At 53.1% G+C, this 12,487-nt stretch overlaps 1 protein-coding gene across 1 annotated transcript; it reads right to left on the reverse strand.

The window, feature by feature from the left end:
- Positions 1 to 5,087: 5,087 nt before the first annotated feature.
- On the reverse strand, positions 5,088 to 12,267 carry Slc30a3 (solute carrier family 30 member 3). Its single transcript, XM_027933512.2, has 8 exons — positions 12,173 to 12,267; positions 8,663 to 8,844; positions 7,970 to 8,116; positions 7,723 to 7,876; positions 6,973 to 7,171; positions 6,625 to 6,730; positions 6,235 to 6,369; positions 5,088 to 5,361 (listed from the first exon to the last, which is right to left on the reverse strand). The coding sequence occupies exons 1-8, from the start codon at positions 12,265 to 12,267 to the stop codon at positions 5,213 to 5,215; spliced, it is 1,167 nt and encodes a 388-aa protein (XP_027789313.2). The 3' UTR covers positions 5,088 to 5,212.
- Positions 12,268 to 12,487: the final 220 nt, after the last annotated feature.

The raw sequence follows: 12,487 nt of genomic DNA on the forward strand, positions 1-12,487 counted from the left end.
CAAACAAAGATGTTGTGTCCGCCCAGAACTAAAAAATAAATATTAAAAAAATTCTCTCTCTCTCTCTCTCCCTCTCTCTCTTTAAAAAAAAAAAAAAAAAATTATTGCCTCCTTGAGAGGCACCAGCATAGTTACTAACACATTTTGGCAAATGCACCCAGGGAAGTCAGTGGCTTGTTGGCCCATTGGTGGTTGCTGAGGACAAAGAAGACATTTGTGGCTTTGTATTGACTTGGCAGCTGGGGGTGGGTCATTGGCTCCATGCCCATCTTGTTCACCATCCCTCCATCCAAAGGAGAGCGCCACTTGCAGGGCATTCTCCCAGCCAGCACTGCCACTTGCCTCCCAGAAATACTGTGTGGCTCAGTTTTGGTCAGCGTCGGAAAACTTTTTTATTTTGGTAAATTTTGCTGTCCCTTTTATTTTGCAGTTTTGGTTCCCTTTAGTTTGTTCCCAGGTTTTGGGCTGCAATGATAGCCCACCATGGGGTCAAAAGAAATCAGAGACTGGGATCAGAGGTTAGGGCTAATTGGATCCTGTCTGCTGAATGAACTTCCCCGGCCTAAGGCAGCTACCGGTCCTCAAGATACTGTAGCCAGAGGGCAGGTGAGCGTGGCTGGAGCAGTGCATAGGAAGTGGTAGCAAAAGGAGAGAGGGGATGGGGGTGGGGGCTGAAGGAAGGAGGTACAGGTCCTGGCAACTGGGCCCCTCCTTCCTACCCACTCTCCCCATATGCTTTTTATCACCAGCCCTGGCAACAGGTCCACTGTCTTGGGATCATGTGTGACCACAGCTGCATTTGGGCCCTCAGACTTTGCCCCACTGGGGCCAGGAATTGCCCCAGTTGGAAGGTATTGACCAGGTGCTGATGGGTCAGCCCTGAGGTACAGACAATGAGGTCCTGGGAACTCCCTGAGTTTGAAGGAAGGAAAGTTGGGGGTGTAAAGTCTTTCAACTATGAAAGAAATGCTCCACAGAGGTGGGAGAATCTGCCAGGAAGAGGGCAGGGAACCTTCCCATAGTGACTCTGGTCCAGAGATTCCCTCCAGACTTCTGGTTGCCTCTGCTGCTATGGGCCTTAGGGGGGGTGATGCTCCCACTGACAGTCTGGGTCTGGACACCAGGGTGGGCTGCTGGGCCCTCTTTTAGATTGGTCAGCACTGAAGTCCCTAAAGGGGCTGGATGTGGATATTGCTTTGCCAGTTACCCTGGGCTTCCAAAGAGCAGGCTGCTCCCTGCTCTTCCAGGTCTTTGGCTTGCATGTCTCAGACACAGCACAGCCCTCCCTGGGCCTTCCCAGTGAATTGTCTAGGGAGGAGAGCAGAGCCTGTCCCTCCACCAGCTGGGTGGCCCCAGACAGTCTCTTCAGCTTCTCAGATCCATGATCTCCTCTCTGGCTAGTCCATCTGGCCCCTTGGTCTCCAGTCTCTTAAAGAGTCTCCCAACTGTGCTTTCAGTGTGACAAACCCGGCTCTCTCCTCCTCTCCACCTCATTCCTGTTCGGCTCCCTTTGGCTCCCTTTCCTCCAGTCTCTCTCTCTGCCTGCAAGCGGGCCCTTGCCTCCCCAGTTACTCAGCTGTGTAAAGAGCCGCCAGGGCTGATGGATGGGTATTCCCTCCTTATTCTCCCGCTGGCCTCCCCTCATCCAGCCCCTCCCCTCACCTCTCCCACTACCTCCTATTGTATGTTATTTTATCACCAGGGAATGGCATCCCAGGAAAGGACTTCTAGATAAGCAAGTGGAGAAGGTGGGTTGGGAATGATGAGGAGGGGTGGAGCATCTCCCGCAGATAAGGATTCCTCCCAAGGGAGGGAGTGCCAGTGAATAAGGAGGCCAGTTTCCTGGTCCTCCTGTCCTTCCCTGTCCCTGACAGTGATGCCTGAAGGGCAGAGAGGCAGAATAGCAAGGAAAAAGGATTGGGGACTTTCAGCAGCCAGAACAAAGTTTGAATCTCAGTTTTGACCCTGTTTAGCTACATGATCATGGACAGTAAGCCTCAGTTTCTCCATCTGTAAGGTGTAAATACTACCTACTCACAGCGCCCTGCACAAAGTGTAAACTCAGTAAATGTTGGTTCTTGCCCCTGCAGTTAGCATGCTGGGTCACCCTATTCCCTTGAAATTTCCCCCCTCATCTTGGATTCCAACCCAAAGCTAACCTTTATACTGGGCACATTTCCAGCCACAGTATCAGGGAATCTTTATCTTACCATTAGGAAAGGGGAAATGCAGAGAGGTTAACTGTGTCAAGAATCAGCAGAGGCAACACCAGAGTAGAAAAACTTGGTCCCAAAGCCCCAGGGGCTGGGCATGCCAGCGAAGAGGTGGCTGGGAAGCTGAGAAAAGGTTGCAGAAAATTCACCTGGGAATGAGCTTCAATAGCCTAGGGTGGCTCAGGAGCCAGGGATCTACTCCTGCCCACCACTGGCTGTGCGAGCCTGGGAAGTCCTTTCCTTCTCTGAGCCTCATCTTGCAGGGTATGGGGCAGCCTATGAATGGTATGCCTGGCTCTCTTTCTGCCCTGCATATTCTGTTTCCTCACCTGCACTGGGCACCTAGGACAGCCCCGGAGTAAAGCTCTTCACAGGGTGATCATCTTGCTCTCTTCTTTCCCGCCCTCCTTTCCTCTTCTCCATTTCCTCACTCTTCCCCACCCCCATCCTGTCACTTGGGGCCCATAATCAATGAGACATAAAATGAGAAAGTGTCAGGAACTAGCAAAGCGTGGTGAGCAGCTGGGGCAACCTCCCATAGACTGCCTGAGTGGGTGGACCCCCAGCTTTTGCCCCAGCCCAGCCTCCACACCCTGCCCAGCCATTGGGCCACCTGCCAGGGGCCCAGCCTGGGGCCTATTTTCAATGAGTCGAAAAGCTTCATCTAAAAAAAACATCATGAAATCCGTGTGTATTGACATGGAAAGATGTGTCAGGATTTAGACGCTTCTCACCCCCATTTATGTTATCACATAAACACATCAGTATGCACAAAAATGTGGATAGACGGACCCCTGCTGACTAGCAGAGACCTCTGGGAGTAAGATCAAAACACTCACCTACTTCAGATACTGCCTTTGTTGGACCTTTAAAACAAGCATATATTACTTTTATAATAAAAGTATTTCCATTATGGGGAAAAATCTTCACAGAAACATGTATGGGCTAATAGAAATGCCCAGTCTAAAAGCACAGAGACTGGTTTTGTGTGTGTGGCGCTAGGATAGAATCCAGGGCTGCTCCAGTACTAAATCATATCCCCAGCCCTTTTTATTTTGAGACAAAAGTCTAAGTTGCCCAGCTGGCCTCAAACTTGGGGTCTTCCTATCTTAGTTTCCCAAGTAGTTAGGATTACAGGTACACCCTACTGAGTTGCTTTTTTTTTTTTTTAAAGAGATGATCAATATTTGCTTAATGTGGCTGGTCTGTAAGACTAAATCTTCAGAAATTTGTAATTTTTAAAAGTACTTTTTAGTTGTAAATGGACACAATATCTTTATTTATTTATTTTCATGTGGAGCTGAGGATAGAACCCAGTGCCTCATACATGTGAGGCAAGCGCTCTACCACTGAGCTATAGTCCCAGCCCAGAAATTTGTAATTTTTAAGACAAAGGAGACTAAATATAAAAGAGGCCCTTAATGTGAAGGCTGGTTTATGACAATCAAGCCCACAGCAAACTGGAAAAGAATATTTCTTGGCAAAATTTACCAATATAGAAAAGCTTGGGCATAGGAAGAAAAGAGGAAGGAGAAAAGATTGGAGGAAAGGGACAAGAGGGAGGGGATAATTTTTGTCCAATGAAGACCAAAATGTTCTTTTTCAGGCTCATGTATTTCCTAGGTTGTTCTCAGAAAGAACAGGGACTCTTTGCTCTGTTGTGGAAAGCTTACTGAAGACAGCAACCCTGGATACCCCATGTCTCTTCCATGGACAGGGAGATCTTAGTGCCTGAAACGTAGGAAGAATGTCCTCCTCCAAAGTCACTGATGATGTGGCTGTGTCAGAGGCAGCAGGAGCTGTCACTTCTCCCCACCCCTGCATTCTGGCCACGGTTGCTCCTGTCACCCTCTTGCTGTCCCAGAGATGTGCATCCACACATAGCCCACACCTGGGCTCAAGATTGCCACCCTCCGCATAAGTACTTTACACAGCATAAGGACCAAGTCCACTGAGCTCTGTGGTCCAACTCCCCTCCCGCAAAGGCACCCAGCTTCCCTGCAACCAGCCTGAAGGAATCCTGCCTCCTGGAGCCTTTAAGCATGAACAGTTCCCCAGAATCCTTGCTTCACTCCTAGCCTGCAAGCTTTCTCCTGCCACCAAGCCCAGGCACATGGGGACTCTCCCTGAACCAAGGACCACGCTGGAGCATACTGTGAAACAGAGAAAGGGAGGAAAGAGGCTGGTGTATCTCTGCCTCTTTCTGAATGAGGGTGGAGGGCTAGCAAGGGACATGAGGGCCATGGGAGGTCACTCCAGCTGCAGAGTCTGTCAGTTGATTCCCACGCTGAGGAGTCACACGGGGCTAGAAGATGCAGTCAGACACAAGTTTATTGGTGGAGCTGCAGCAAGAGTCCTCCCTCTCCCTGGGAGAGCCAGCCGGGGGCACAGCACCAACAGAGGGATGGACAGACAGACTCCCAGACAGACACATGGGTGGAGCAGACTCATAGAGACCATAGCACAGCCACACAGGCAGAGACACCGAGGCCACAGCACCAAGGAACACACACACAGACAAAACCACAGGGCTAAGACACATGGAGAAAGTGCAGGCTTTGGGACCCCTGCATAGACAGAGCGAGGGCCACATGGGGAGGGGGCCCCTGCTGACCTCCCCAGGCATAGGCACACCAAGAGCACAGAGAGGCAGATGACCCAGCCACACAGCCAGACAGGCTGCCACACAGACACATGGATTGCACAGAAAGGACATGCGTGGCTCTCCAGGCTGTGGGGAGCAGGGACTGTGGGGGCTTCTTACATTCCCCTGCCTCTGACCTGCTTCCAGCTGTTCAGCCTGACTCCCACCCAACACTCCCCACCACACGCTTTGGTCTTGCTCACTGGGGCTGGAGCTGGGGCGTTTGGCAGGTGGAAGAGGGAGAGAGGAAAAGGTATGGGCCCAGCTCCATTCCTTCTCCGTGACCAGGGAGGCAGGTGCTGAGAGTCCAGGACTGAGCCTGGGCCTGGCAGTGGGGTGAGGGTGGGGCTGTGGCTCAGGCTTGGGGTGGCTCCTGGCAGCGTGGACACCGGGCCATCTCAGATCTGTACCGCTCGACCTGCAGGGTACAGCTGGAGATTCCAAACCGAGAGTAGAGCCGGGATGATGCTTCTTTCAGGACAGCCTCAGGGTCAGCCGTGGAGTCTGTGGGAGAGAGATAAGAGGCAGCCTCAGTCCCCAGGGAGTCAGGACCAGGCAGGCTGCGATAAGGACAGAGTGAAGGGGGCCTGAGGGCTGCATAGCCTTAAAGCTAGGCATGAATGGCGCACTTGCTTTTCTTTCTGTATTGTATGAATAGCATAAAATCATCAAAGAAAATGTCAGAAAGACTCACCCTAATAGACCATGGTTAACACACTAAACTGTTCCTACTATTCTATTTTCTTCTACCTTTGAATATTAACATACAGCTAGATGTTTCATCAACCACACCACCGGGCTTTCCAGGACAATTCAGATGTTAAACATTCTGTCTCATTGTCCTGCTAGAGTTACCATCAAGTATCCCACAAGTTATGATATTTTTGGCATCTAAATTGCATGTCTCTGATTGCTTCTTGCATCTGGAAGAAACTAAAAAATTCTTTGTCAGCTCATGAGTCACTGTATATATTTTTAATAGTTGAATCATAATGTAGATACAATTTTATATTCAGCTTTTTTCTCAGCATTATACCATAAACATTTTTCCTAGTTGCCATACAGACTTCATAATTGTCATTTTTCATAGTGATGTGATATCCCACTGAGTGGCATAAGTTAACTGTGCCCCATCACTAGACCTATAGATACTAGTGGTTTTTTAAAGGATTGTTGGTTTCTTATACTACCTCAGAAAGGGTGAAATCTCCCCCAGAACACAGTGTCAAGGCCTCCTTCTTTCTAGTGTGTGTGTGACAGAGAGAAAGAAAGAGAGATCAAGAATGAAACAATCCCCAGTAATTCAGCCTACTGTCACATGTTGAGGGCCAGAGGATGGTTCCAGGAAGGTAATGGTTGGGGCCAGTGTAGACTCACCAATGGCCAGGTGTGCAGAGGCAACATGGTAAGTAAGTGTCAAGGCCCACAGGTGCAGCTCATGGGTTGCGCGGACTCCTGGCACCGACAGCAGTGTATCTCTTACAGGTTCAAACCCCACACCACTGGGGGCACCTGCAACCAGCACCATAATGTCTTACTGCCAGGGCTGCTCCTGCCCAGGGGCAGTCCCCCCGACTCCGCCTCCCTGATCCTATATCCAACGGCCATGTGGACCTCCACGATCTGCCCTGTGTCCCAATCCTTCTTTCACTAATAGGTCTCATGACTCAGCCTTTGTACACTCTCTCCAGAGAAAAGAGGGGCGGCCCAGTGCTGGGGTTTTGTCAGAGAGGCCTCTGGAGTGGGAAGCAGTAGCTTTGGATTCACCTTCCATGAGGATGTGAAGAACATCTCGGAGAGTGGGGGCGGTGGATCCAAGGGCACAGATGGAGAAGAAGAAAGTGCTGATGGGGTCAGCCGCCTTGTACTGAGGCTATGGAGAAAGAGATCCTTAAGCCCAGAAAACAGGGACCTCTAGAGGAAGGTCTTGGGAGAATCAGACAAATAAGAGTTGAGAGGGGAGCCCTGCAGAGGGGGAACAGGAATGTGATCCAGGGCAAGAAGAGGCTGGGAGCTGGGAGCCTGAAGGAGGCTGTCAGAGGCTGAGGGTTTCTGAAGGAGGGGCTGGGACTTGGAGTGAGAAGGAGGGCTGGGGTAGGCCTCCACAGGTGGTACCTTGAAGTAGATGAGGACAGAGGCAGCCAGTACCCCGAAGCTCTGCACGAGGTCCCCCAACACATGCACGAAGGCCGCCCGGACGCTGGTGTTCCCCATGGACAGGGGGTCACCAGGCCCTTCTTCCAGCGGTGCATACTCTGCCCCCCTAGACCTGTGGCTGTGGGAAGGCCCAGCCTGGTGCAGCACAAAGGCCATTCTGAGGGGAAAGCAGAGCAGCTCAGCACAGGCAGCCTCTCTGACCTCCTCTGCCCCACTTCCATGCCACCTCCTCCCACTGCCCCAGGAGCCCAATCTACCTGTGTTCCCAGCCCCAGGAAGAAACCAGCATTGCCTAAGAGAGATAAATAATGCAGCCTGGGGGAAAGAATACTGGACTTGGTGCCAGAGACATAGATTCAAATCCTGGCCTTACTAGTTAATTAGCTGTATGACCTGGACAAGTCACCTAGACCCCCACCAGGATCTTTTACACTCATGGAAAACAAGGAATAATACTACCAACTTCAAAGGGTGACTTGAGGTTTAATTGAGATTATACCGATGAAAGACCCCCAAAGGGGCCAGTACACAGCAGGCCCTTTACAAATGTCTGTTCACTCTGAATTACAGGTCTCTGCCCTGGCCCCTTTTCTAGCTGATCCAAAGCAGACAGTGGAGAACTGTGTGTGGAAGAGCCAGCTCTCTCATCCTGGAGGAAGAGCCCTCGCCCTGAGTCCCACATAGTGCCTGCTCCACACTGGAACGTACATCATATTGGCACAGACTGCAATGCTGGCGGTCAGCAGCATGGGCTCTGCCTCGATGTGGTAGTCACTGTGCAGCAGGCGGAGGAAGGCCAGGTACAGGAGGACACCAGTGACCATCCAGAGGGAGACCACAGAGGCCAAAGCCCCCAGAGTCTCTGCAGGGGGAGACAAGCTGTCAGAGACATGCTCAGGACCCTGAGAGGTGCTTTCTGCAACACTTAGGGGCATTGGGTCATGCAGGGCCTTACCTGAGCGGTGCCAGCCAAAGGTCATGGTGCGGGACGCTGGCCGGGCAGAGAGCCAAAGGGAGAAGAGGCTGCCCATCATGCTACCCACATCTGCCAGCAAGTGGACGGCATCAGTCATAATGGCCAGGCTGTGTGCCAAATACCCACCTGCAAGGGCAAAATTATGTGAAGTCTAGTTCCCTTTAGGAAGTATCACATAGTTTGTGCTCACAGACACAGAAAATAAACAGAGGAGAACACACAAAAATGAAAAGTGGGGCGCCGGGGTTGTGGCTTAGCCGTAGAGCACTCGCCTAGCACGTCCAGGGCACTGGGTTGGATCCTCAGCACCACATAAAAATAAAATAAAGGCATTGTGTCCAACTACAACTAAAACAAAATAAAAGAAAACTGGGTTTTTTGGGTGTGATTAAGGGCAGGTTTTTATTTATTCTTTTCATGCATCCATGTTTTTAGGTTTTTCTACAATGATATTCTATTTTAATAAAAAGACACAGCTTTTTAAAATACCAGCCAACACGGAGAGGTCAGCCCTGGCTTGCCAGCACTGCCGTCACTCACCCTGAACCCCTTAATACCACCCCTCTTCCCGCCTCCTGAGTCCTGGGCACACCCCTCCCACCCCTCCACCTTCCGCCTCTCCACTCAGGAATCCCTGGACTGGCACAGGTTGGAGAGCTGCTCCCCACTTACCAACCACCTCCCCAGTCATGAAGACGACGCAAACAGCACAGGCGGCGTACAGCTGCTTCCGCGCCCGCGTTCTCTCAGGCGTGAGGCCCAGCGGTGGCATGGAGTCCCTGTGGCAGTGGTGGAAGGGCATCTCCACAGGCTTGGGCTCCTCAGGGAGGGGCTCCGAGGGCTCTGTGAAGAGACTGAGGGGGCAACACCATTCCACCTGGAGTCTGGCCCCTGTCAGGCTGACCTGCTCATTCCCAGGTCCTCATCCCCCATGCTGGCCTCAGCAAATGCTGACCATCTCCCGCTCTTTCCCTAGGCCGGGTCATGCCCTAAGCCTTGTGGACAGATGGAGGCCATGAAATAGTTTAGACCCTGACCTCCCTTTTCCTTCCATATACAGAGCCACAGAATTTCACAGCTGGAAGGCATCTTACAGATGAATGGTCCCATCTAACAATGAGAAGCATGAGGCTCAGAGCAGGAAAGGACTGATGGGGGCCCCACAGTTGGCTGGTGGTAGAGTTGACAGTAGAACCCAACCAAATTAATTTGCTATGATAGGCACCACCAGGAAAACACATTGAGTGGGACATCCTTCCTGGTCTCTGGGAGGTCTTGATGAGCAAGATGAATGTGCACTTAGACACTATGATACAGCCCAGGGTGGCTATTGGCAGCAGAGCACCTCTCAGGTGAGTTCTAGTGAGGGACACTGGTGTGATAATGTGGAGCAGGACTCAGCACATGAACATGGCTCTCCCAGCCCTCTTCCTGGTGCTTCCACTCCCAGAGCCTGCCCTCCCTATCTAGATACCCAGCAAAAGTGTTGTCCTTTCAGAGAGGAATAGAATATTGGGACCCAAAACATCTGAGATTCCCAGCTCAGAAAACTGATGGCTCCAGAGCTGAGGCTGTCATAGGAAGAAGAGCTGCAGCCTGCTACAGCTGGAGATGCTGGTATGGGAGCACTGGTTTGGAGTCTGCCACAGGTTAACTGGACTTCAGTCTGACCATAAGCACCTAGAGGCCTTCTTAGCTACATGGCACCATGGCCTATCTTGACAAGTGAATGGGGACGGAGGCCTCCCTGGAGGGGGCCAGAGGCTGAGTTTGGGCTATTTTAGGTCTATTCTGACCCAATTCTCACCCCATCACTATCCAAACTGAACCCCAGCAAGGACAGAACCATCCACAGAATAAAGAACCTAAACAAATGAACAAAACACCCATGACAATCTAAAATAGTTGTGGAGGTGTGATAAGAATACCCATCAGGGAAAATGATGGCTCCAAACAGAAACTCATCACAGAGGTGCAGTGGAAAGGTGCCCGGGGCCGCTGGCTGAAGAAAGCTCCACAAGTAGGTGAACCAAGGTTTGAGGGAAGCTGAGGGCATTTGGTGCTTGTGGGGAAAATCCAAGTGCTGGTAGGAAGATTTATCTCCTGGATATCAAAAGCCCCTTCCAAGACATAGAACCTGGGTATACATGTTTCTGGGTGTTTTCAGAGGGAGTGGGGAGATGAGAGTGGCTTTGAAGTCCATCCTTACTCTTTTTATGAGGTGTGCCAGGCAGTACATACATATAGAAGTCCAGTCTGGTGGGAGAGACAGATGTGTAACAAATAGCTTCTAGGCAGGGAGAGGCTATCGAGGTGAGGTTATGAACAAAGGACTTTGGGGCACTGTTGGGAGTGACCACCTCTAATGGGGGTGAAGACAACTTCACAGGGGAAGACATGAGCCCTAGGTGGAGGAGGGTTCTCCTGACACGTAAAACAACCATGACAAGGTTTGCAGCTTGCAGTTTAAGTGTGAGACGAAAGGGGAAAGGAAGTGATGGCTTCAAAGGAACATAAAGGGAGATGTGCTGATTTACTGAACAAATATCTTCCTGCAGAGATGACCTTGCAGATGGGATGGAGAGAGAAGAGGTGGAGGGGTCGAGCACAGACCAGGCCTGAGGCTCTGAGTGCAGTGTCAGAGCATGGGCAGGTAGATAGGAAGAGCCTCTTTCTGAAAACCCTGCAGGATTTGGTGACTAATGGTCATATGAGAATGGAGATGGGCTGGGAGTCAGAGTCACAGAGACTGGGTGGCTTTAGGGGCAGTGGGCAGGGTGCCTTCCCTGGCCTCATAAGGCACAGCACAACCAATCATCAAGGTAGTTATCCATCAACAGGCTGCTCCCTTTTGTTCTGCATGAATTGGGAATGAAACAGACCTCCTAGTCGGGATGCCAGGGGTATGTGTGGGCCCGGATAGCTACATTCTGTTGAGTGGGTAAAGGCTGTTCCCTCTCCTGGCCCTCAAAGCCCTCAACAAACAAATTAAATCTAGTGGGGAAGGCAGGGTGATGTGAGCAAGGGAGCAGGAGCTGATGCAAAGTCAAAAGGATACCTGAGAGATGCCAGGGTCACAGCTGGAGCCCCTACAGCGGCCCACCTCTGCAATCCCCTGCAGGAAGTCTTCCCTCTCTTCTGCTCACCCATTCCCCCAATCACCCAGGTTTAAGGTCCCCTCCCAAGGAAAGTGCTAGAAACACACAAAAGCACCTCATCAAAGACAAAGGGAGCGGGGCAGGAGAGAAACAGAAAGATTAGGAGAGACAGAGAGAAAGATTAGGAAGAGAAAAACCTGGAGACCATGCCAAATTCTGGAGACAAACAGACGGTCAGCCACCAGACAAAATGGCCAGCAGAAGTGACCATGAAAGGCCTAGCGCTGCCGCCGAGGGGTAAGGCGGATGGAGCCGGCGGGCGCCGGGCGCGGGAGGCTGGCAGGGTGCGGAGGCGGTTCTCCAGCCGCCCCCGGCCCGCTGTCCCGGCCGCTCCGCGCGCCTCATTTCACACCTCGCCGCCCCCGGCCCCGTCTGTGCCGAGCCGGGAATACCCCCAGCCGCCCTTACCGCACCTGCTCCTTCCTAGCCGCCCCCTCTCTTCCCCGCGGCCGCTAGCTCCCCAGGAGCCGGGAAGACCCGCCGCCGAGCCGGGCTCATCTTCGGGCCCGGGTGCCCACAACTGGCCGCGGCTGGAGGGGGCGCCCCTAGCCCGGGCGTGCGGAGAGATGGGCTCGGGGCCTAGATATGGAGCTCCGAACCCTGGGTGGTGAGGTGTTCCAGCCGCCAGGGCCCGGGGCAATGCGGACATCGGGGCACCTGGCGCGGACTCTGGCCCGACGGAGCGACAGACGCTCCCAGGGAAGTCAGACGCGGCGGGGGCGGCAGGGGGGCCGGAGACGAGGAATGTCGGCTGGGGACCAGCTTCGCAGGAGCGGGAGAAAATGGGATGGCCGGGAGGAGGCACAGCGGGCTGCAGGCCGGAGGGGATCAGGCTGCTAGGGAGGGCTGGCTGGGGCGAGGGGCTCTGTGCGCCCGAAGGGAACGAAGCCCCGCGCCGCGAAGCCGAGGGAGCCGCTGTACGCTTGGGTGGCCTGCCGAGCCCGCACCGAAGGAGACAACGAAATGGACAGAATGGCAGGAGGATGGAGCCCCCGGGCCGAGGGCCAGCCCTGGTCTATCCTACCTCTTCAAACGCAGGCCGCCGCCGGCGCCGCCACGGTCCCGGGGGCTCACGAGGCGAGTGGTCTCTGAGCCTCCGGTGGTGGAAGAAGGCTCCATGTCCAGCTGCTCCGACCGTCTAGGCCCCACCGAAGGAGGGAGAGGCGGGGCCGGCCTCGAGCAGCCCGCGGACCCCCGGACTCCCCGCAGGGCCGCGGGGCCACCAGAATGGAGGGAACTGCGGAGACTATAGTGCGCGGAGTCCGAACTGCAGATCCCGCGGCAGCTGGAGCCCCGCCCCGCGTGGGGCTATCTCCTAAAGCCCCGCCTCCAGGCTCCC

Source organism: Marmota flaviventris, chromosome 14 (assembly GCF_047511675.1).
Source record: "Marmota flaviventris isolate mMarFla1 chromosome 14, mMarFla1.hap1, whole genome shotgun sequence".
In the NCBI taxonomy this organism is placed as follows: domain Eukaryota; kingdom Metazoa; phylum Chordata; class Mammalia; order Rodentia; family Sciuridae; genus Marmota; species Marmota flaviventris.